The 25963-nt window shown below is 34.8% G+C and overlaps 1 protein-coding gene across 3 annotated transcripts in view; it reads right to left on the bottom strand.

The window, feature by feature from the left end:
- The window catches only part of LOC123242538 (AP-1 complex subunit sigma-2), a 33488-nt gene extending 7647 nt beyond the window's left edge, over window positions 1-25841 (bottom strand). For 2 of the 3 annotated variants that reach the window (XM_044670351.1, XM_044670352.1), the window contains exons 1-4: window positions 25700-25841; window positions 23289-23467; window positions 14361-14469; window positions 13103-13240 (exon numbers count right to left, since the gene is read on the bottom strand). In XM_044670351.1, coding sequence (XP_044526286.1) covers window positions 13103-13240; window positions 14361-14469; window positions 23289-23467 — 426 coding nt within the window. In that variant the 5' untranslated portion in view covers window positions 25700-25841. Of the gene's footprint in view, window positions 1-8597; window positions 8694-13102; window positions 13241-14360; window positions 14470-23288; window positions 23468-25699 lie in introns of all 3 variants that reach the window. The other variant, XR_006505822.1, reaches the window with a different exon arrangement.
- Window positions 25842-25963: the final 122 nt, after the last annotated feature.

Here is a 25963-nt window from a genome sequence, read left to right as displayed (position 1 = left end):
CCTGCCACGTAAATAACATCGACATTATGTGTACATCCACTCTCTAGGCCAGGGACAATATGTGAATGTCACAAATGAAGAAAATTCTCAAAATAATGAACTGAGCAAACTTTAGGATTAAAGCTGGTTTTTACTTAAACACTGGATTCAATTCAAACAAACCTTTTTTTTTTTTTTTTTGCTTTCAAACAAAATTTTTTTGGGCAATTTAAAATAATCACTATGTTCTAGGTCTTTATGTCACATTTTAGTAGCTAAGATCTTTGAGTAAAAAATAAGACTACAGGGTATGGTGGGAAAATTTAATTGGGTTGGGATATAAAGTCTTTCATATTCTCTCATATATTTTTAATCCCAAGGAACTAGTTAAGAATTAGTCCTCCCTCCCATTCAGAGAACTATACAAATGAATAGCAGAGCTTTTGGTTTTTTAAAAAAATAATATAGTAAAATGTCAATAATATAGACTTCACTTGGAAGATAAGTCAGTTTAAGATAGTAAAAATAATTCCAAATTAGAGAATTTCTGGAAAAAAAATTCTGCTAAATTCAAGTGGCTCAATGGAGTCCAAATTAAGTACTTCTGATCTTTATTAGTTAAGTAGAAAGAGCCTTGACTGGGAGTTCAGAGGCTTAGATTAGCATGCCATTGTGTTATTTATTTCTATTGTGTTTGTATCTGCTTAGGTTCATCAGTAAGGCTAGAATATATTAACCTGTGCTACCTACTCACCAAACAGTTGCAAATAAGTTATCAAAAGAGCTTGGAAAACTATGAAGCACAGTATAAATGTAAGGTATTACCTTGTTATTATTTTGTTGTTTTTCAGTCACATCCAAACCTCTGTGACTCCATTTGGGGTTTCCTTGGCAAAGATACTGGAGTGGTTTACCATCTCCTTCTTCAGTTCATTTTTTAGATGAGGTACTAAGGCAAAGAGATTTGCCCAGGATCACACAGCTAGTTAAATATCTGAGGCCAGATTTAAACTCAGAAAGAAGTCTTCCTGATTCCAGAATCTAGTACTCTATCCACTGTACCACCTAAATGACCTAAAGTATTTGTTCTTTTATATAAATAAATGTGACGGGGAGGAGTGGAGTAGAGAGAGAACAGAGTCTAGAAGAATTGGATTAGAGTCCTGCCTCTGATAAACACTGGCTATGCAACCCTGGGCAAGTCACATTCAACTTTCCAAGACTATCCATGAAGAGAAAGTGCTAACTGGTAGAGAGTTTCCTTATTTATACTAATGAAATCACAGGGCTAAGGCTCTCTCCACATAAATTAACAGCTATTTTTGCAATTCTTGAAAATGGTTCTCCTAAATACTTTAAATATTTCCAAAATTATCACATTATAAATTTGTACTATGAAAGGCTTTACTCGGCAAATGTAGTCCAGTCTAGCCTGGATTACCACTGGATTCCAAATTAGTTGATACAATTGAGACTGTATTGTATCAAAAGTATCTATATATTATGTGGAAGAATCAAAGAAAATAATATGAACATAAACAGAACATAGAAAAAGAGATGCAACCTAGAATTGCTGCTTACTCTTACCTCTGTCAGTCTGGATAAGCCCACTCTGGGAATCAGTTTTTCTTATCTGAGAAATGAAGGGAGTTGAACTAGATGCCCCCCAGTCCCTTTTCTAGCTCTATTTACAACTACCTATTACATTTTAACTAGTCTCCAAACTAGACCTTTGTCTATCTGTTCCCACTGACTAAAACAGTGCTGGTGAACCTTTTAGGGACCTCCCAGACTGTGTGCTGTGCCTCACCCCACTCCAGTGTGCAGGGTCCGCCTCCTGCAGCCATGAGTACCTGCCACTACACCCAGCCTCATGGGGGAGGGGGGAGGGGTGGGCAGAGTGAGGGGGCTGCTGCCAAAGAAGCCTGGAGTGGGGAATGGCTCAGAGAATGAATGCCCTCTCCCCTAATTTTGGGGCAGGATTGGGCTCCCAGCTGGCTAGCACCTGCCTTGGTGGAAGCTGCCTCTTACAGCCAGGGGGACCTGCCCCTGCATGCAACCTCCTTGATGTTTGGGTGGGGACAGGGGGTGGAGGAAGAGTTAGCCTTTGAGGGGTAGGGTCACCCCCTAGACTGGTGACTGGTCAGGAAGGAAAAGAGTGGATATCTTTTAGGGGGTGGGGCTGGGCTGGGTGACAGGAGAAGAGACTCCTCCTTTTCCCCCATAGCCCCTTGTGCCAGGACAGAGGAGGAACATAGGGAGAGGCATGGCCTGAACACTCTGCTCAGGGGAGGGATGGTGGAGAGGGGAAGGGAGCAACTGCCAGGTCAGGTGTGGGCGTGCCCACAGAGCCATCTCTGCATACTGTCTTTGGCACACATGCCACAGGTTTGCCATCACTGATCTAAAGGATTTGGGAAGAAGTAGGTTTCAGAAAGAGATTTGTTTAGTGAAGGATCAGTTATGCTAATCCCATCAGTGTGCTGGGGAATAAAAAAACATAGAGGAATTAGCAAAGAGAAAGAGGATTTCAATCTCAATTGAAATAATCATCCTCCACCAACCTTTTTTTCTCTTGCAAGTACCTGTTCATCAGGAGGGTTGTTAAATTAACACCAATAGTCAGAGATAATGTTTACACTTTCAACACACACTTGGATTGTAGAACTTGTAAACAGAAAGTGAATTATAAATAGTAATTTCTAACTCTGGAGCCCTAAATCTCATTTTGAAAACTAGAAGGGGGAAGATGCAATTCTAAGATATTTAGACACTAAGAAAAGAAAAAATAGTAAATACTTCTGCAATATTCTTTATATAAGATGTCTAATTTAGTCACCTAAAACTTTTGTTTTAATATTTGCATGGCACTAATAAACAATATGATGCCTTTAAATAAAAAGGGCAAGGGGCAGCTGGGTAGCTCAGTGGATTGAGAGCCAGGCCTAGAGGCAGGAGGTCCTAGGTTCAAATCCGGCCTCAGACACTTCCCAGCTGTGTAACCCTGGGCAAGTCACTTGACCCCCATTGCCTACCCTTACCAATCTTCCACCTATAAGTCAATGCACAGAAGTTAAGGGTTTAAAATTTAAAAAAAAAAAAAAGAAAAAAAAAAGGGCAAGTGAGAGCTAAAGATGGCATGGAAGTTTTACTCTCACCTCAATGCTTAAACAAAAAGATATAAAAAGACTGTGATTTCAAACATGGCAATCATTTTTAAAAAACTGATTAAGACAAGCACATTAACAAATGAACTACCACATTAAAATTCAAATGCTATAAACATTCAAATAAATAGTAATTGAATTATTTGAATAAAGTCATGAAACAGAAATTAAGTCATAGAACATTAAGATTGTAGGTAATCATAGGAGGAATCCAGTCTAACCTTTAACTCAAAAGCAGGAAATCCATTGACATAGAAGCACTGACTCAACACTATGACAGGTAGCTAAATTAATTATTGAAGAAGCTTGTTTATTGTTGGGCAGCACTAATTTTTAAGAAAGTCAAAAGATAATAGATTTAGTGCTGGAAGCAGGAACTTAGAGGTCATCTAGTTCAACCACTACATTTTATAGATAAAAAAGTTTACTGATCAGCCCAAGGTAACAGGAGATAAAAGCGACATGTGCAAACTGAATCAGTTTTTAGAAAACTATTAAAATTCTTTTTATGCTAGTGGCGTAAAAAAGCAGCAAATCACTGAATTTGTAGCCTAAAAACATGTTCTCATCCCCACTAATGCTAATTGCCTGTGGTAATGAGGGGTTGGGTTTCAAACTATAGATTCCATTTTTCTATTATTATCCTAATCATCTGGCCTATACTTGAACACGTTCAAAACTAGGGAATTCATTATCACTTCCCAAGACATCCAGTTGGAATAGTTTTAATCATTAGTAAGTTTTTCTTTATTTTTGGACCAAAACCTACCTTTTTGTTAACTATCACTCATTAGTCCTATTCCAGCCCCTTGGAACTAATAAGTTTTATCCTTTTTCGACATGGCAATCTTTGAAATAGTTGAATTCAAGAATGATGTCAACAAAATCTTCTCTTTTCTAGACTAAACAGTTTTATTTCTTTCTACAGATTCTCACAAAGAATGATTTTGCATCACCTCATCATACATATTCTGGGACATGTGAGATAGAATACTACTGTGTAAGTTAGGTTTTAGTCCTGCCTGACATAGGTTGTGTGATCACAGCCAGGTCACTTAATATCTTTGGGTATATACTACCTCGCCTCTAAAACTGAGATAATCTCTGTAAAACCAATCACACTGTTTTGTTTTAAAGATCTCAAAAGCATTCTGCAAACTCTGAAATACTGTATAAATGTCAGCTATTTTAGTGTTCCTTTTAGCATAGTTGGATGACCAACTTTTCATTATGAAAATATAGACCCTGGAACTGTATAATATTCCAGGTATAGTCTAAACATGACAGAATATAATAGCTAGTATTTATGTAAGGCTTTAAGGTTTGAAAAGCAAGCTACAAATGTTATCTCATTTTAAACTCACAACAACCCTATGAGGTAGGTGATATGATCATCCTCATTTTATAGATAAGAAATGAGGCACATCAAGGTTAAATTACTTGCTCAGGGTCATATGACTAGAATTCAGGTTGTCTTTCTGGCCATAGGCTCAGCACTATATCCAATGAACCACCAAGATTCTATGTTCTATTCACTCTGCTAATAAGAAAGCCAATAATTTCTTTAGCTTTTTTGGTCGCCACATCACATAACTGATCAGTTCCTAGATTTCAAAAAATTCTAATCATTTTTTACCTGAATGTGCTCCATTCTGTACTTGAAAAGATGTCTGCTTGGAACTAAAGTGCAAGATTTTATTTTATTTATTTTATTTTATTTTTTATTAAATATTAGTTCATTATTCTAGCCAACTAATATCTTTTTGAATAATGATTCTGTCATCTAATATCTTTAGCAGTTCCTCTAGGTTTCTTGTTATCTACAAATATAAGAATCATATTAGATCTTTACCCAATTAAACAATAATATCAATTAGCAATAATAAAAATATTAATTAAAACAGATGAATGACAGGTCTCTGATACAAGTCACAAGAGACACATGCCTTTTTCCAGGTTGACAATACTCTATTACCACTCTTTGGCTCTATTATTCAATTCACCTAGCATTCAATTTGCATATCTCTCCGTATTTTCCTAGAAGGCTATCATGATAGTTTCTGAAATATAAGAGGGGGGCAACTGGTTGGCACAGTGGACTGAGAGCCAGGCCTAGAAACAGGAAGTCCTAGGTTCAAATCTGACCTCAGATACTTTCCAGTTGTGCAACTCAAGGCACCTTAACCCCCATTGCCTAGACCTCCTTGGAACCAATACAATATTGATTCTAAGATGGAAGATAAGATTTTAAAAAAGAAGTATAAATAAATGATGTCTATGCTACTGTACTAACATATTAGTTTAGTATATAAATACTAAAGTGGATTTGTAATCTCAAAATCAGAGGCATTCCCTCCAAAAATTCATTTGTTATATGTTACATGCCACCTCCCTCCACCTCCCCCCCACTCCCCCCCACCAATTCCTGGTAAATTCTCTTAAGTTGTCTATCCAACTACATGGACAGTAGGCATTCTTCATCCATTTGCCCAACTAGGTAGGAATGGAGTTACAATTAGAAGTTGAGTTTTCTTTCTTTCTTTCTTTCTTTCTTTTTTTTTTTTAAATCCTTACCTTCTGTCTTGGAGTCAATACTATATATTGGCTCCAAGGCAGAAGAGGGGTAAGGGTAGGCAATGGGGGTCAAATGACTTGCCCAGGGTCACACAGCTGGGAAGTGTCTGAGGCCAGATTTGAACCTAGGACCTTCTGTCTCTAGGTCTGACTCTCAATCCACTGAGCTACCCAGCTGCCCCCAGAAGTTGAGTTTTCTAAGTAAAAAGCTAACATGAATACTCTTTTCCAAGTCCTGCTCAAAAATCTTTTCTAAGTACTAAAGAGATATTTAGGGCAACTGATCCTATCTTTAATTTAAAAAATATATTAATGTACCAAGTAGAATGACTTATAGGAAATTAAATATATCATAAGGTAAAACATTTTTTTAAAAAAAATCACATTTTACCTTACTTTCTATTTGTATCATATAATCTCTAATACACTACACTTGTAGTTTTAGTTATAAGAGCATTTTTGTATTTCTACATAAAACACTCCAAATAATAAAAATCCCAAATAGCTTTGGAAAGCAAATGGTTTAATCATTAATACTTAACAGTTTGTCATCTTTAAAAATGATACCTGATAGGGGCAGCTGGGTGGCTCAGTAGATTAAGAGCCAGACCTAGAGACGGGAGGTCCTGGGTTCAAATTTGGTCTCAGATACTTCCCTGCTGTGTGACCTTGGGCAAGTCATTTTAACCCCCTACTGGTATTGATTCTAAGACAAAAAGGTAAGGGTTTTTTTTTTAATAAAATAATAAAAATGATACCTGAAACAAAAAAATTTAATTAAATCTAATATGGGGAGGAGGGGAATTACCACAGTTTCATGGGCTTAGTTTGTAATTTTTTCTTAGCCATCAAAATAAATGGAGCTAACATGAAGGCATTTCTTAAATATACCTTTAGATATAAATAAGCAAATACATAAGATTAAGAAAATTAAATGTAATTATTACAGAATTTTCCTATTAAACTATGCTGATCTTTCAGCTTACATATCATATACCTTTCATATAACTTTATACTTAAAATGGAGTTATAAGTTATTAAAAACTTAAATAATTTCTGAATTCCCATATTCAAAATGAACCATGATAAGTTTTCTTAGGAAAGTACTTACTGGTCTTCTATACATTCTTTGTGAGGCAAGTCAATTTTACCACTATAGCACAAATTTTATAGCAGCCAGAATAACTACTATACAACAGTTAAAATTTGTATTGAAGATCTTCAATTTTAGGATTCTTGACTTACCTCCATTTCTCTGACCTCTACCCCTGAATTCAAAGTTTATTTAATAGTTACTATCTTCAAGTACTGTATTTACTTTCTACTCTAAGCTTTGACCAAAAGGTTTTTGTTCCTATATCATTTTGAATTTTCCCTTTAGTTCTTCTGTTTCATTCACAAAAATGTAACTAGTTTTGTAAGCTGCTGCTATTATCACCCCAGCTACAAATAAGAAGAGCTGAAATGATTATAGATTTAGGATCTAACTCAGATTAAAAACAAATAATGCAGGTATTTTTGCTGTTACTGCTGTTTTATTCAGTGTAGAAGTCACTTTTTTCCCCATAAGAAATTACAAATCATGAAAAAGACAATTTCAGAGGAAACTGGGAAAATATGAACTAATGTAAGAGTGAAATGAGCAGAAATAGAATCTATACAATGGCAACAATGTTGTAAACAAAAAGAACTTTGAAAGCCTTTAGGACTCTGACCAAAAAAAAAAAATAACAAATGGTGATGGAACCAAAGATGAAGCACACAATATATTTCTGAGGGGGGGAGGGGGAAGCAGGGGAAGGGTGTTAGGCCTAAAATGCAGAATGGGATACACATTTGGATAAGACCCAATATTAAAAAAAACAACCTTTTGAGATTGTTTTACTTTTTTAATTGTTCAAATGGAAAGGAACTGAGGGAAAGAATAATCTTTCTTAATTGTAGTCTTCACATATGTAAAATGGGGACACTACTAATTCATTTGATTTAAATACCTTTCTTTGTTGTAAGGAAGACACTTTGTGAGATAAAGATGAAAGCCAACTATATCATATATCTTCATGAAAACACTTTCAACTATCAGCTGAACTTACTGTTATGCAATTTAAACTTATGTAACTACATCTTTTAAAATATTCTGATTCACTTTCATTTCAAATTATTATTTTAATGTGGTAAATTATACAGAAAAATACAATAAATATTGTATTGAAAAACACAGTTCATGAAATACTTAATATTTATAGACAATTATAGGACTTTCATTAAAAACAACTTTTTTCCTCCAAAGATTCTTACCTTAGCTTTCTGAAGCACTGCTATATTTCCTTAGTAATTATCTTCTACAAAAATGTGTATGTATTATAGATGCAAGTATGTTCTATTCTATCATGCAGTACATGGTATTAAAAAATATCACTTGTCTATAGGCCTCCATTTCCTAAAAATAATTTATGAACTACATATTCAATAAATATATTTATTTTTAAGTAGGTTATTTCAAAACAGATGCAACAAATATTCCCAAGTTTAATGCTTGCTTTCTTTATTTTCCACAAACTACTTTCATCAGTAACAGTGTCAACAAGCAAAGCTCAAAATGGGAATTCAAATTTAATTAAAAACAAAAGAAAACAAATCCAAAACTTTAAACTGATGCTGTTAGTATGAAAAGGAAAGGTTTAAAATACACCCCAAAGCACTCTTTAAATACTATCATGCAAATACTGCAGAGGGTTTAAGCCCATCACCCATACTTAATATTACTGCTTTGCCTTCACTTTATCAAGCAAGGACTTGAATTCATTTCACGTGCAACAATCTTTGCATAGCACCTCATTTTATCCATGCCACCAAAATGGTAAATTTAGTAATTACCAATAATTAGGGTAGGGGTGAAGGAAAACTAAGGCCTTATATTGTTCTTAATCATAAGATATCGTCAGACAAACCTCCCCAGTCTTCATTCTGGTTCTACAAAATTAAGCAGTAGAGAAAAATGGTTAAGTACCTGACTGAAAAATACGTGTATTCTTTGTGTCACTAAAGATAAGGTAAGAATGCTAGTGTTTTACTCGCCCTCTCTATTCCATCATGCTTCCACCCTCAAATTTAATTTTAACTATAGTATTTTAATATTGGTGGTGATGGGAAAGAAGTGATTTATTATACTGGCTATGTAATATATTTTTAGAAGGAATACATTTAAAGTATAACAACAATACTAATTCAGCTTTCCCCGATGTTACATTTCTTAACTTTGAATTACTTTTAACAAGATTTAAAAAGTATAATACCAGTAGCATATTAATAAATCATGTTCTATATATTTGAAAATTAAATATTAAAACTTTAATTATTTGGACTAACTTCTAGGCCTCGCCCCAACTGACATTATCTAGTTATATAGCTATGTACCAGAAGAATAAAATACATTGCCCAGTCTGGAAGTAATACATTTGATCTTTTTACTTTTGCTTCAATCAAAATCCTATTTATTTGGACTTGTATAAAACTAAATGCACCAGACATACCAGTCATGCCAGATGCTACTTGGGTAAAATCACTGTTTAAGACATTTCTGTCCTATTCCTGAGTTATTCCATACCATAACAAAATATCTATGCATTCTTTAATTACCCTACATAAATTGATAACTTAATTATCCAAAAGATAAAATCTTAAACTATCTTTCCAAATTCCTCAAATATATCTGTTGAGTTAAAAATTCTAGTTCCACATAAAAAAATACACAATGGGCAGACACCTCAAATCCAATGTGTATTTAAAAATTTCATACCAAGATGCTATTAAATTGATCTAAAGGCCTATCCAAGTTGAAAATATGTGAAAGACTATGCCTTACTTAATTCTTCTATTGCTACAAAACTTTTTTTTGGAGTTTTGGGTAACTATATTATTTTATATAAATATAATTAATTCTGAGATCAAACAATTTTGAGGCAAACTCTAAAGGATCCACTTCCTAACTATGAGTTGGAATGTACTAAACATAACATAAATCCAGGAAACAATTGAATATAAAAGGATTCTATTTGGAAAATATTTCAAAAACTGTTATTTAAAGATTTTTTTCTTATTAAAAATCTGGACTAATATACCAAGCAAATACTCAGACAATACATAAGAGAAGGGACAATATTATTGTGTCAAAGTGCTCCTGATAAGTATTTTCTCCAGATGAAAAAAGTAATGTGCCTGTTAATTATCAAATTATCTCCTAATGACTTGGGGGTTGAGGAACATTTTTATAAAACAAACTGGGAAACATGCCAAGGACACTTTTCTTTAGGAAAAGTACAGTGGGATAATTAATAAGCCATAATGGGAGAATTTAACTTAGCTGTATACAAAATATTTTTCAGTATAGGCTAGATCATTTTCTCATTACTTAATCCTATTAAAGATCTAGTCCCTGCATGAATAAAATATTTCTTCTACAAAGAACTTCCCAAATCTTCCCAAATCACTTCTTATGCTATACATTCTTACATTCCAGATGAAAATATCTGTGCTTTCAAAGGCACTTATAGATAAATAATAGATTCCAAGTTTTAAATACCTATACAGTCAATGAAATGGAGAGTTAGGGAACTTTGTTAGCTAAGGTTTTGTTTTTTGAATTTTGAACTAATTTATGTTTTTCTCATCTAACATAAAAAATTTTTTTTGTTAACATACTATGAAGCAAGCATTTAAGAAAAATTAGATAAATTTAAAATGCTTCCATAGTAGTATCTTTCTTTGGGGTTAAAAAAAAAAAAAACTAAACAAAAAACTTGCAATCTCAAGGAGAGATTAGTATACTTAGTATTCTATCTCTAGAACAATATATAATTAAAGTGAACTTATATGATTGCAAAAATATTTTAAACAAAAAATCTCTGAATCTGAAAATAGGGAAACAAACCCACAGGATCATTCATAGATTCTGAACTGGAAGAAACCTCAGAGATCGTAAAAATATCTACTAAAAGGAAATAATTCCATTTTATTGGAGACAACATGGAAATGATGTAAAAATGGAAAAAGTTTTAATTATATGTACATTGATATATTTCAATCAAATGAAATACAAGGGTAAAAAAATTACTATTACATAACAGATTACTAAGTATTAATTAAAGAATTTTAATTCTTCCTGATTTTTTTTAAACCCTTACTATGTATTGGTTCTAAGGCACAAGAGCAATAAGGGCTAAGCATTGGGGGTTAAGTGGCTTTTCCAGGGACATACAACTAGGAAGTGACTGAGACCAGATTTGAACCCAGGACCTTCCATCTCTAGGCCTGGCTCTCAATCCATTGAGCTACCTACCTAGCTGCCCTTTCTTCCCAATCTTTTAATGGTATGTAGCTATAGAACTTTTTTTAAAGGCAAATCTTTGGGTTTCAGAATAATAAAGTGTATGAAAAAGATGCCAACCATACAATCATTTATACTATAATCATTATTTTAAAAAATTTTAAATAAAAGAATTGTAATTATAAGCAACTGTTGGGCATACTGTAAATTGAGCCAAAAAAATATACCCTTCAACGATTAAAGTTTCTAATTATTTAAGCAGTATAATTCTAAGATTATACTGCTTCATAATATCTGATATCATGAAAGCAGAAAGTGTTATTTTACTTTTGTAGAAAATGATAGTTATGTTTACATTAACAGTTGATTCAAACTCTAGATGATATTTTACATTTTCGTAATAACTGATATAGGGAGATTTTAAAAAAGAACAATTTCTTTTGCTTTTTTTCTGATGGAGGTCAAAGTTTAAAAAAGCAGAATTTAAACAACTTTACTCAACTATCATTCTCTTACCTCAAACTTATTATGTATAAGTGAAAAGCAAATATATGAAACTCAAGAATTTTCTTCAACAATACAAAAAATATCTAAAAAGAACCATGTAAAAGGGTTATTCTTTTAAAAATATCCTTGCAACTGCTCTGGGTGTCTGACCAATTCATTTGACCAATCTGGGCTTCAATTTATATTGTAAATTTTTACTTATAAAGTAGGGGGCCTGGCCTAGATGTCCTTTGTTGGTCTCTTCCAGTCTTAATTCTTTAATTCTCTCATCTTAAAAATAAGGACTCAAAAAATGAGCCACTTCAAGAAGACACTATCACACACACGCACACACAAAAAGGTCAGCCTCTTAACAGTCATTTAACAGAGTAAGAGAAAGTTTCTTTTAAAACTTTTTTTGTACTTTGCATATCTTCTAAGTTGCTAAAAAAAAATTCATGGTTTAAGTTTTCTACAAGTGTGTCTTTACTACTTGAGTATAGTATGTTATAATGCAAAAATTACATAGATGAACAACTTTAGAAAAGATTATATGGGGGGAGGGGCAGCTAGGTGGCTCAGTGGATTGAGAATCAGGCCCAGAGATGGGAGGTCCTGGATTCATATTTGACCTCAGGTACTTCCTAGCTATGTGACCCTGGGCAAGTCACTTAACCCCCATTGTCTAGCCCTTACCACTCTTCTGCCTTGGAACTCATACATAGTATTGATTTCAAGATGGAAGGTAAGGGTTAATAAAAAAATAATAATAATTAAAAAAAAGAAAAGATTAAATGAACCTTGCTCATCAACCCTTTAAAAGTTCTGAACTTCAGAAATCACACTGTAAACATACACATGCATCAGATCTGAACCAAAATAAAGAATCGTGGAAAATAAAAAAGGTGGTAAGGAAGGTAAAGTAGGAATTTAGGTATATTGCTTAACACAATATGGAATTACTAGCAAATTATTAAAACCAACCCCCCTAACATTTTAAGAATCATAGAAAAATGTAAGTAGCCTGGATAAAGCAGTTAAAAAAAACAAAAACAAAACCCTGCATTTATAACAGAAAACTACAGGGTCATTATTAGCCTTTTAAAAATCAACACATTTAAAGCATTAGGACACAATGTCCGGTTTACAAATACATGGGAAGTGAAAATACAAAACAAATAAAATGCCAACATGGTACAATCAACTCAACTATCCATTGTTAATGGAAAAGAATAGTCTTAATTAATAATAAACAGTGAAGAATTCCAAAATTCAGATTTATCTGGAATATTTGATTACACAAAAAAGTAGTGCTTACTGCTGACAGTTCCAAATCTAACTGACCAACAAGGGTCCATGGAAAGCCTGAAGGCTATGGCATTATCTACATAGTGAGTTAACCATTAAAATGAATGAGTTGATTATACACAAATTACATATGAAATACATATGTGCCACATGCTAAGCATGCTAAGAACTTCTCGAACTATTTAGGACAATGAATAGAGCCTTTTCTAGCAAGAACAGGACATGCTATCGTTCAGTGTCAGGAGAATCACTATTAGCTTACCTCTTGTAGCAGATCTGCCTGCTCGATGGCTTTAAGTACATTTTTCTTGGATGTTTCCTGAACTTCTCCTCCCAAAAGAAACTCGTCCAAAATAAAATAAGCCTTCTCAAAATTAAAGATGATATCAAGTTCACACACCTGAAATGTAAAGTAATTGTATTTCAACATGTAGGCAAGTAAAAGAACTATTTCCTTTATTTTGAAAGTCAAAAAACATTTATAAACTAAGGACATATGCAATGCTTACTCCCATGAAATAAAATTAATCCCAACCATTGTAAAAAAGGCAGCATTGTCAACAAATCAAAAATTATTTTTAATAGTCAACTTTCACATTTGTGATACAACAATTCCATTAAAATATTTTATGGCTGACAGTTCCAAATCTAACTGACCAACTCTACAATTTTCCAAACATAAGTAACATGATGATGATTTTTACCTTTATCAAAATGGATTCTAACATTATCCCTAAGTATCAGATTATAAATACTAATGAAAATCCAAATTCTAGAATTAAATTCAAGGATATTTATGTGTTTACAGTTTAATTCCTTTTTATTAAATGATCATGAACCTCATCCTTGTGTGAATCTAAAGGTAAGGATGTACAATTAGGCAATCTTGGCAAAGAGGACTAGCAATATGAAAAATATTTCCTCTTTTCTGTTGTTAAGTATGATCTAGGCTTGCCTCATATTGTGGTACTTCTAAAAAGTCTGATATTAAAACAAATGTTTATGTGTAGACTAATGTTGTTCCTTATGAAGGACTAAGAGGATTTTTCTTTCCCATGAGAAACTTTGTTATTTCAGGGCAGAACAATGGAAAACTTCTTTTCAATTGGTTGTACTTGTTCCCAACATGCTCTGATAAAAACTTGGTCACTATGCCCTATTAACTATAACTTTATCAGTCACCTAACTTTGGGCTGCTCTCTTCAAGCGTTGTATTTCCTAGGTTTATGCCACTGGTGTTTAGTTTTCTTGTATTTTAAAAAATTATTAAACTATTTTTAGGCTAGATGAAGAGTATGATTATGGCACCCAGGCAATTTGTAGTCTGACTCTTCCCTAGTGAAAGAATTAAAATGCTTGATTAAATTGAAATGACAATGCTCTGGCTAAATACTTTGACACTTAATCATAGTACTACTTTTAAATAAATTAAGATGCTTAATCTAAAATATAGGAATGATACACATATGTAAGAATAGAAATATGGGTAGGAATCTATTTTTTTAGAAATTATTACTCACGCTGCCAAAATATTTGTCAAGTAGTTCAACGTAACGATGAATTATTTCCAGGGTAATTAGTTCATTGTCCTGATCTTCAATAGCACAGCAGAAATACAGGCTAGCATATCTATAATGATATAATCACCACGAGAATTTCTTCAGACAATATTCTGTTATATGCCATTAATATTCATTATTAAAATAGAACATTTATAAGGTTTCTCTTATCCTGTTTTCTAAGAACTTATTTTTAATTTCCTGGTCAATGTCATTAATTCGGAATACAAAAGAATGATATGTATAAAATACATTCATCTCAGATGAAAACTTTCAAAGAACCAGATGCACTTTATTTTATTAGTATATTATACTTTTTCTCCTGTTTGAATACCTACTATGCTCCTTGTGTCATTTCAAACATACAGTTAAAAGTAAATCTCATCAGATTTACTTATGTAAATCACTCAGAATTTACTAACATAAGCAAATCAAGGCAAGGGAAGAAAAATGTGTCCAATTAAACCTAAAATTTCAATCTGTTTAAAACATTATAAAGGGACTGTCACTAATGGGAAATGAAGAGAAAAGTATTTCCAATAGTAGAATGTTTGTAAGAAAAAAGGGTACATGATGTGTTGTTGAGAAATTTTATTGAGAAACATGGAATAAGTGGGGTTTTAGTTTTTTTGGAATGAGCATTCTGAATATAATCCTAAAACAAGATGCCACATGCCAGACTTGTCAAGTTGGGATCAATTTTTTATCATAGCAGACACACTTTGGTTATACCACCTACTTGCCACTCATGTACCTGAGGATTTATAGCTTCTGGGTGGAATTTCATTCACAAAGAGGCTAAATCCCAATTGCAAAGGGACTTACTTTCAAAAGCATTCTAAAATGAAGGGAGTGGGTCAAAGATGTTCCCATTATTCCAACAGACCATAACAGGTTTAATCAGACTACTTTCCAGCTACTTACAAAGGTCTTAATAGAATTCAAAGGGACATAAACAAAATCTCAGGTATTTTCCATAATTTCTGGGACTTAAGAGTGTTTCCAAGGTCCACTAAAGCAGCAGATACCATGCCTTGCCTGTACATTCTCTGTGTCCTACTGCTGTAGCTTGGGTTCCAGATCCATCAGGACTGTAGAAGTCAATTCCTTTATTAAAACATCATAAAGTAGTGATAGAAGTTCTAATTTCCTTCACCTTACATGAAAATTCAGAATTGTAGAGTTTCATCCCAATAACAAGGAAGCCAAAATTATTGAAGTGAATAATTTAGTATTAAGAGTCTTAAGCCTATATCATAAAGGTATATAACTCACTAAGTTATTTTAATGAAGAATTAAAATAGCTTATAAAAAAATTAATGTAGACTTGGGAAAAGCAGATTTTTAAAAAGATAAAAGGAGAGAATAATTTTAGTTGAGAGATGAGTATGGGTGGAGAAATATTTGTAAAATCAAGATTTTTTAAATTTACTGTATATGTTATCTAAACCTAACATACAAAAAGGGCATCATTACATTGACACTTTGTATTTGTATCAACTACACATTATATACATAAGACCAAGAGACACACACACAATATGTGCATATACCTAGTACTCAATATCTTGCCCTTACATAGAAGCTAAATAAATTATAATGGGGCAGGCTCTGTGATAAATTGCATGAGCTCTGGATTAGGAGTCAGAAAAAAATTGTTCGTATCTCAGCTTTGCCACTTACTTTCTGTGTAACCTTATACAAATTATTTTATCTCTCTGGGCCAGAATGCCTCATTTGTAAAACGAGAACACTGGACTAGAGGACCTCTGAGGTCCAGTCCTAAATTCCATTACTAAATCTTTAAACTTAAGATGCCTTTATTTTCACATCTAATAGGAAAGTCCTATTACTTTTCTAGACCTAGATTTTGTTAAATTTGAATAATCTCTTAAGGCCCTTTTCAACTCTAAAATCCTATACTCTTAGTTCAACTTTATTGTTTCAGCGATTCAATCCAATAAAACATTTATTGTTGTAAGAGTTTTTATGTTCTAAGCTCTGTGGGGAATATTCAAGTCATGTCCCTTGGAAATTCACAGAATAAGAGAGAAAATCACATATACAAATGAAAACATGCTAAGTGCATAGGAGGTAAAAATATATGTGTATATGTATATCAGAAATCTCAGTAATAAAATACTTCTAACTTTTTCCCCCCTTTGGATGGAAGGGTTAAGAAAAGGTAGAGAAGAGAATAAGTGTAAGCTTCAAACAACTCTTTGATCTGGGTAAATCATTCTCCTGAATGAATACATTGGGTTAGGTAATAGAGTGGAGAGGGCAATGGATTTAGATTTAGGAAGGCCTGAGCTTAAATTCTGACTCCAAAATTTAGTAGTTGTGGGGATAAGTCCAGTTGAGTCACTTAACAGCTCCATTTCAGTTTCCTTATCTGTGAAATGAGGTTGTATTAGATGGCTTTTTAAGATTCTTTCCAGCTCTAAACCTATAATGCATTGATTTAGGGAAGGAATATCCAGAATAGAGGAAGCAGCTCTATCTACAAGTAGATAGAGCACTGAGTCTAGAGTCAGGATGACTCATCTTCCTGAGTTCAAATCTGATCTAGGACACTTACTAGCTGTGTAACCCTGGGCAAGTCACTTAACTCCATTTACCACAGTTTTCTCATCAAAGCTGGAGAAGAAAAAAGCAAACTACTCTAGGATTTATGCAAAGAAAACCCTCAAATGGGGATCACAAAGAGTAGGACACAACTGAAAATCCAGAACAGAAAACTAATGGTATTTTTTATTATTCTATTATGATGTAGCAGCAGCTACTTCTACATGAAGAGACTAACATAGGGCCTTATGACTGGTCCCAGATTATTTGTTAAATAGTGAAAACACATATATATGCACATTATATATATTTCTTGACAAAATAATTTTTATTTTTTTTACATCTATTCTTTCTGCCACCACCTTCTGTGGTTTTCAAAATGGGTATATGGAACATGGTCCCAACTCCAAACTCAACTTTAAGCCTCTGACTCAGTATCAATATGCCCAATAGAAAGGAAGCTGGGATATATCCTTGCCAAACACCCTTTCCATGCTATGTCTAGGTAAACTAGTTTTTGTTAACTGATAGATGCACTACAAGTCTTTCAGGTTCCATTCCCAAACCTGAAACACCAATAGAGCCTGAGTCAGACCCAAACTACATTTTGGCATTTAATAGGTAGGACTGGATTAGGAGGAGAGGAAAGAAAATGCGGAAGTGTGCCTTGAGTAGAAGTGCTAATAAAGAAACCCTGAAACCTGTGGCTTTCAAGGTGCTGGCTACGAGGTGCCCACCATTGCCCAGAGGAAATTAGAAAGGTCAACTATCTGTTGGCATTCGATAACCAGAAACAGATGTGAATGTATTCTGATGGTTTTAAAAACCACACCCTGAGGATAATAAATGTTGTAAAGTATAATTTGTTGAATTTACTTAATTTTTAATTTGGGAATGAATGTGATCTCTAGGTCCACCAACTATGATCCTCCTTAGGTAGAACTTTTGAACTTAAGAATTGGGCTGAAAGAATTATTTGGAGTTTTTTTTAATATGGCATCTGGGAAGCCATTTGGAAAATGCCAGTGGGATTTTGAAGGGACTTCATGCAGAAGAAGAAGCATTTGAAAGGGCAATGCCTAACCCACCTGAGAATTCCAGAACTGGTGTCAGGGACAACTATGCCAAGTAAACCAGAACTGAATTGCCAAGGAGAGGGTATATCAATTTAAAAAGGTGGAGAGTTTCTGCTTTAACTACTGTGAATTTTAACTCTCTTTCTCTGGGATTTAAGAGTGAGGAGTAGGTGAAAAGTCCTTGTGGTAGGCCCCAGCAAAACTTCCAGGTGTCTTCCCCTTCCTTGATAAAAATGGCAACTACATGTACATAGCAGCCTGGGAACACATACTCTGAGTTAGTTCAGATCCTAGCAGTGACAACCATAAGCATTAGTACTCTGCTGATTAATGATGCCCCAGCAGCAGTAGCACTCATACTCTGGGAACAGGGGTAGAGTGACAAGCCCCAGCCGAGAGCGATAGCACTCAGAAGCCAATATAAGAGGCTTTAAGACTGAGCTTAGGGAAATAGCATTGTCATCACAGGGTACAACAACAGTAAGCACTAGCACAGTGGCACATGCCTAGTGGCAAAGTGGACCTTGGCAAAGACAGGCCTGGTATAACCCTTTGCTTACTGTAACCCGTGTTGTCAATGGCAGGAGAATAATCCCTGGGGGAAGACTAAGAGAACCAAGTATTGGCACTATTGGAAGTTGGCTTATTTTCTAACAAGGAGTAAGTGAAAGGTGTCTATTTATCCTCCATGGAAGGAGGGATAACTCCTTAGCAGAGGCTGTGAAGAAGAAAAGTTCTAGTAATCTACCCCATACCCAATGGAGTTCTAGGGAAGGAAAAGTCCTGGCTGGTGGGCCTGAGAACACAAAGAAGAACAAAGTGGTATGGGAAGCTTCTCAGAATAATCCTGGAATTGGCATAGGCAGCATACAAGAAGGTGATAGTGACCTTACTAGAACTGACCCTGACCCATGATGATTAATAACTGTGCCGCAAATATCATCATCTCTCTTTTGGCTCTGATGCACTTAATGTAGAATCTATAAATTCTTATGACCCTAATTCTACTCATCTTCATTTACATCAGGAAACCCATTGTGAACTGAAAAATTTTAGCATCTTCCACCATATGGCCCAGATCATTAAGGCAAGAGACTTTGTCCTTCTAAAGGGAAGAGTTAAAACCTGAGATTTCTGGTCTTCAGGCTCTGTGATATTCTTTCACTCTCTAAGGAGGCCATTACAACACATGTTGTATTTTTTGTTATCTCCACGTTTTTGTTTTTCATCTTTGCTGTGGCTCATGATGGCCTTTCTTCATATCTACCAATAGTCCAAAAAACATTAAAGTGGTAGAAGGCCCTCTAGAAGACCTTGAAGGCCTCAGTAACAAGGAATAGGGTATGGTAAAAGAAATATTTTGAGGTTCTGGGTTATAATTTCCTGAACAAGTATGGAAACCACCTGTGAGATATACACTTAACCTTATTTCTGCACTCATATAAAATGAAATCTGCCTTAAGAAAACTATTGTGAGGGAAGCAATTTATAATGTGAGGTTTTTGTAAATGTGAATAATGATCACTAGACTTAGAGATAATATTTTAGGAAATATGTAAAAAGTCTTGTGCCTAAATATCCAAGATGATCTAGATGTCAATCTATCCTCTACTGGATATATGTGCTTGAACAAGTCTCAATCTCCCTAAGCCTCACTTTTCTCATCTGTATAATAGGATTAACAATTGTACCACTCTCATAAGGTGGAAATGTGATACGTTACCCAATGTAACAATTACATAATACTACATAGATGCTATCTTTTCCATATTACTAAAAGTCATAAAACTGATGAAATTCTAATATTGTGCTTTTTTAATATAGAGGTGTTAGGGTCATAAGAGTCTACAGAATTTCACAGTACCCCCAAGGCAAGAGGGAGAGGAGAAAAATGTTTGCTTAACACATTAATCACATTAAAACATTAATCAACAAACACTTATTAAAAGAAAATACTATGTGCCACATGCTCTGCTAAATGTTGAAGATATTGAGATAGAATGAGAATATACCCAAAATGACATAAAAAAAATTTAACGAAAGAAACAAAAATGGGAAAAGAAACTTGGGATAAACTCAAAAAAGAAAAATTATTATCAGTTCTTGATGCCTTTTAAAAGATTGAGTTCATTACATTCATTTAGTGCATAATATTTATTCATTTGAACCTGAAACCAAATCAGACAAAAAGGAATAAAAATATTGTTGAATATTTTTAGCTCTGTGGATTAAGGCTTACTCTAATTACTGGCACTAAGTACATTTGAAAGTGCCTATTCTTATATTCAAAACCCATGACTTCTCTCCACAGTCAGCTAAATATCAGCTGACTGTTGGTGAGTGCAGCTAAACTGTTCTCAATACCCACTGGCACTTCATTAATCTTTGTTACTGAAGAAAATAAAAACAACAATATTCCTTAGCCAATTTTCAAGAAAATAATCTGAAGACACATAATTTGAACTTGAATTTGACCTGACTTCAGTAATTTTTCCATGCCATAAAACAAACTAAATTTCCTTAAAAACACTTGAATATGAGGAAATTTCAGGATGAAAGATACTGACACAGAGGAAAAGAAAGACTTAAAACAATAGCCAAGAGATATTACTTGATAAGAGTAACTCACTGGAATGAGAGGCAAGTCTAGAGACAGGAGGTCTAGGGTTCAAATCTGGTCTCAAGATACTTCCAAGCTGTGTAAAACTGGGGCAAATCACTTAACTCCATTGCCTAAGCACTTACCACTCTTCTGCCTATAGAACCAATATGCAGTATTGATTCTAAGATGGAAGATAAGGACAAAAAAAAAAAAAAACTCATTTGATCTCTGCATATTTGATAGTTGATACCCTCCTAAGAGTAAATTATTTTGATTTAAAAAATCTCATTTCAGCTGAACTATAGTGAACAATGACTGGATAAAGATTGAGGGGTGGGCTAAAAAGATAAAGGAGTATTACACTAGTACGGATAAATGATAATGAAATGTCTAAACTCTGCTGGTGATAGAGAAAAGAAGGGTGGATAGGAGGGGAATGGGAAGAATTGCTTCTATTGCGTTCCAATTCAAGAGTTGCTGGAATTTCTTTACCATTACAGAAACAGGTAATGGAGGGGTTTGAGGGGATGGGGAGGAAGATGAATGAGATTTTTGGCCAGAGAGTCTGACATTAAGTATACAGATGAAGAAGTTTGCTCAAACAGCTAGTCTAGAAATAAATCTATAAGTGGGTTTAGTTCTTCCATTCTCTATCACCTATCACTCTTTAATTCTTTAACCTACTAATATTTTGCATTTTAGGTTTGTGGAATAGATATCATTCTATATCTCATTCAAATATTAGTCTATCCAGCTTTGCAAACTTTTCACAGAAACAATACACTGGCTATCCAGTGAATATGATGGATTGTATGAATTCTCATAGCATAGGCAATAATATTCTCAACTGTGTGCTCTCTTTAACCCTCAATAATGTTGTAATTAATAAGACCAAACTAACTGAAAAGGGCTTTAGATTGCATAATAAAGAGATCTGAGTTCCTTATAGCTCCATTTGTGCTAGTTGAGTGGCCTTGGGCAAATTTCTACAATGTAATTCTCAAACATTTATTAAGGCACTGCAGTAAGCTAGGTCTGGGGATATAAAGACAAAAAAAGAAATTCAAATTGCATTGGCTTCAGTTTCCATATCTGTACATTGGATTAGGAGGTGAGGGGTGAACTGGACAATTCTGGCATTCCTTCCATTTCCAAATTCTGTTTTTTCTTAAATACTGCTTATGAAAGGTCAAAACTGATCATTAAATCTGTTGCAATTTTAATAAAATAATGTAAGGTTTTCCTTCTCTCTAAATTTATCACTAGTTTTGAAACTTTATGCAGTCTTAAATGCTTAGAAAATAAAGAAGGAATGGAGATAATTGACTTCCCCCCACCCCCGATTTCATAACTTCACATCATCAGTTCTTTTTTCCATGCTAAAAAATTTCTTTTTCTAATTCTGAAATATTTCTTTTTTCTTATGCTCAGCAAGTATGTGCTATATAAGGATGAAATTATTAGAGGAAAAGAAACAGGGTGAAGAAGAGTTAATGTTCTAAATCAGACAAAGTCTGTAGATGGGGAAAAAACTTTATTCCAATTTGAGAAATATTATTTCCATTCAAATATAATTAAATAAGACTACTGAACTTTCCACAGAAGTAAATGTTAATGTTACATTCTATTTCTTACCTTGTTATAAAAAGCAATTTTCAGGTTATTTCATAGAGATAAACCTTGATATTTTTCTACGATGAAACTTCATATCTCACCACGTTTGATATTGCAAAATGTGCATTAACTTTGTTAAGGAGCAAGTGTTTTATTTGTTTTAAAATAAACAAGAAGTTTTAAACATCAAAAGATTTCACTATATAAGATATATAAATCAGGGTGATCCCCAAAGCCTCAGACCAAAACCTGTCTCAATTGTTCAACTTGTTTTTATGCCAAACATGTTCCTGCCCTCAATGAACTTACATTCTATTGGGGAGATGATGTATTTGTGTAAATACGTATTGACAAAATACAGAAAAGTTCCCCTACATCCCCCAATGGCACAGGAAGAGAGACATTGGCCACTGGGATATGATCAAGAAAAGCAGGATTCCAAGAAGCAGAAGTGATAAGTGAGGTACAGGAGGGCAACTTAAACAAAGACATGGAAACAAGCCATGGAAGGTTGTATGTGAGCAAATGCAAGGCCAATTTGGCTGGACCTACCTGAGGGTACCCGAAAGAGATTATACATATAAGCCTGGAAAGGTAGGTTGGAGTCAGATTTTGAAAGGTATTTAAATGCCAAATTTTATATTTGATGCTCAGTATTTTAGCCATGTAAGAGAAACTGGTAACTCTGAACTTTAAAAGTTCATTGCATGAAAATTAATTAAGAGAGTACACAAATCATTAAATCTATTTTTAAATTTTAAAGAGTCATCTATTAAAAGTATCTCCTGATTTCTGTCATTTGGATTCTTATAGTCACAAAGAGAAATTATAGTTTACTTCATTTTAGATTTCATCATTTTAAATCTACCTTATCTCTAAGCATTTCTATTACAAAGGTGGTCTTCCTTCCTGTATAAATGTCCAAATAAATCAATTTTCAATACTAGTTGATTTATATTCATATTTAAGTAACATTATGAACTAAAGTTTGGTTTTCTACTGCAACTTTCTGATAAATGAAAATTATACCTTTTGTAGACAATCTTCAGATCTCGCCACTCCAAAAAGCTGCACATTTTGGGTTTACGGGCTAAAACTGTTTGAACAAGTTCCCTTGTGATTTTTTTCTTTTCTTTGTCCGATAGTGGGACATACCATTTCTGAAGTCGGAGCTTCCCCTGACGACTAAAAAGCAACATAAACTGCATCTGTTAAAATAAACAAAATAAATCTCATTTTCAGGTCTTTGGTTCCATGCACTGAGATTAAAACTATATTTTTCAACATCATTTTCAAGAGGAAAGTAAGCTGATAGATGATTACCATAATAGCCACAATAAAAATTTTTTTAAATCATTCACAGATCACACATACAGTATTCTAACCCCAACTCAGAAATATGGTTAAAAAATAAAAAATTACACAGTGAAAGCAGGAAACTGCTACCTTTCATATGCTTTAAGGAGGAAAAGAATAATCTATGTTTTAGTACCATTTGATGTAGAAATAAAACATGATGATTCTCTCTTCTCATAGCCTATTTGTCCCAACTGGAAGGCACTTTTCAAGACAGATTAACAATTTCAGTTGTATCTTTTAACAGAAGTAAAAATATGAAAGACTAACCACATTTTCAAATCAAATTTCTGCTCTCATATTTTTTATAAAAATTCAATAGCTTGGGGCATGGCTATATTATGAAAGCATTACATAGGCACATACATATACATATGTTACCTTTTATTTTATATTCATGTGCTTAGTTATGGTCTACAAACAAAATTTTGACCATTAAAACATTTTAAGTATATCAGAAAAGTTTATTTTTAATTAAATTTATAAACATTTTAAAACTACAAATAAGGAAATACTGCAAACATGAAATAGCACCTTTTATATATATTTTCAATATATTCCATCAGCGTTTAGAAATGCTAACATTTCAGGTACAACTGAAATTATTTTTTCTAATGTTCATAATATTTTGAATTTTTAAAATACAATTTTTAAATTTAATGGGCTCTTGTTTGATTTTGTAAAACAGTTTTTAAAGTACAAAAAACCTAAGATACCTGATATTTTTTGACTGCGCTAACCTTTTAACCAATTAAATATGTAAATCAATTCTATCTCATTTAACAAAATAAATACAAAGTCAACAACCAATAATCAATTATTAAGTGATTACTATGAGTCAGGCACTGGGTTAATAATGACACTTTTCCACGGATCTCAACGCTCTTCATAAGTGAGTATTGCGATATATTATACGCTTACAATGGGTCAAGAACAGGGTTAATAATATAAAAATACTTTCCCAGGGATCTCAAAGCTCCTCACAAATACTGCGATATGTGCAGGTTTCGTAAAAGGAAACCAAGGGACCAACTGGTCAAAGCAAATCTCTAAGCGGCTGCAGAACTTGGAAGAGAATGGATTCCATCTTCCTAGATCTTGCAGAATTGACATGGAAAGAAAGTATAGGCTCGAAAGGAGGGGAGTCCTGCGCCAGAAGTCCTACTTAACATGTTAAATAAATCACTTATGGTCCTATAAAATAAGTTACCTACAAAACTGGGACTATACCTGGCCAGAAAACGTTAAGTCAAGCCGATGTGAAATCAACCCCTTAGATTGTGATCTTAAATAAATAGAGCAAAAGAGAGAAGAAGATTTTTTTTTTAAAAGAGGGAGGGCAGTATTGCCTGGAAGACTAATGACGGCAAAAATGCTCCCGGAGTCCCAGCTGTTTTCCTATTCTTCCTTTAGTCAAAAGATGATACTCCAAGATATTCAGGAATGGAGGGGGTAAAGAGGAATCGAAGAGACAATAGCTCAGGTGGCTGCGCTCAGTCCCCTTCGAGCGGACCCCTACCCAGAGCCGATCTCGGCGCCCCCCACCCCGAGATTCCCCAGATTCTACATCTCTGGGCAAATAAAAAGTCCATTTCGGCCAGAGACAATCCGTCACCCGCCTGCTAGCCAGGAGAGGGCGAACGGGGAGAGGGGAATCCCTGCATGCCAGGGTGAGGACGCCAGGAAGGGACCCCGAGTTAGAGGAAGCGACTCTGCTCGCTCTCCAGCCAGGAGTGCCTAAGACAGCCCAAACACAACACCCCACCACCACCACCACACACACACAAAATAGGGAACAGAATCAAGTCGTGCCTCCGCTCTCCATCTCTTTTCTGGGCTGAAAACTGGGAGGGGTGGGGTATTTGGGGGGGGGGGTGGTACGTGTCCCCCCCCACCACGGGTCACCTTAGGGGCGCGGTCCACTAGGAGGTGAAATGACACTCGGGGAAGACTCTGCTCGAGATCCAAGCGCGCGTGAGAGTGATGGGATGGAGGGGGGGAAAGGAGGGGTACGGGGGGGGGAACACCTCCAACTCCATGTGACAGCCCCTCCCGCGAGGAGTTTACCCCTCACACACACTTACGGTGGCCGCTGACGAGAAGGAAGCGCCGCTACTGCCGCCGCCTGCAGCTCCCCGGGCCGCAGCAGCAGCCAAGTGAAAAGCCCCCTCTGAGCGTCTGGAAGCCGAGCAGGCGGGGCGTGGGGAAAGAGGGAGAGGGGGAGCGGGGCGGGGAAGGTCCCGCCCCGGAGGCTGGCCGAGGGAGGAGTCTGAGGATCCGGGGCGGGGGCTGGAGGGAGGGAGCGGGGTGAGCCAAACGGAAAAACCGGCTTCCGGATCTTCCCCTCC

This window comes from Gracilinanus agilis, chromosome 3 (genome assembly GCF_016433145.1).
Source record: "Gracilinanus agilis isolate LMUSP501 chromosome 3, AgileGrace, whole genome shotgun sequence".
Lineage (NCBI taxonomy): Eukaryota > Metazoa > Chordata > Mammalia > Didelphimorphia > Didelphidae > Gracilinanus > Gracilinanus agilis.
This window is presented reverse-complemented; position numbering and strand designations above follow the sequence as displayed.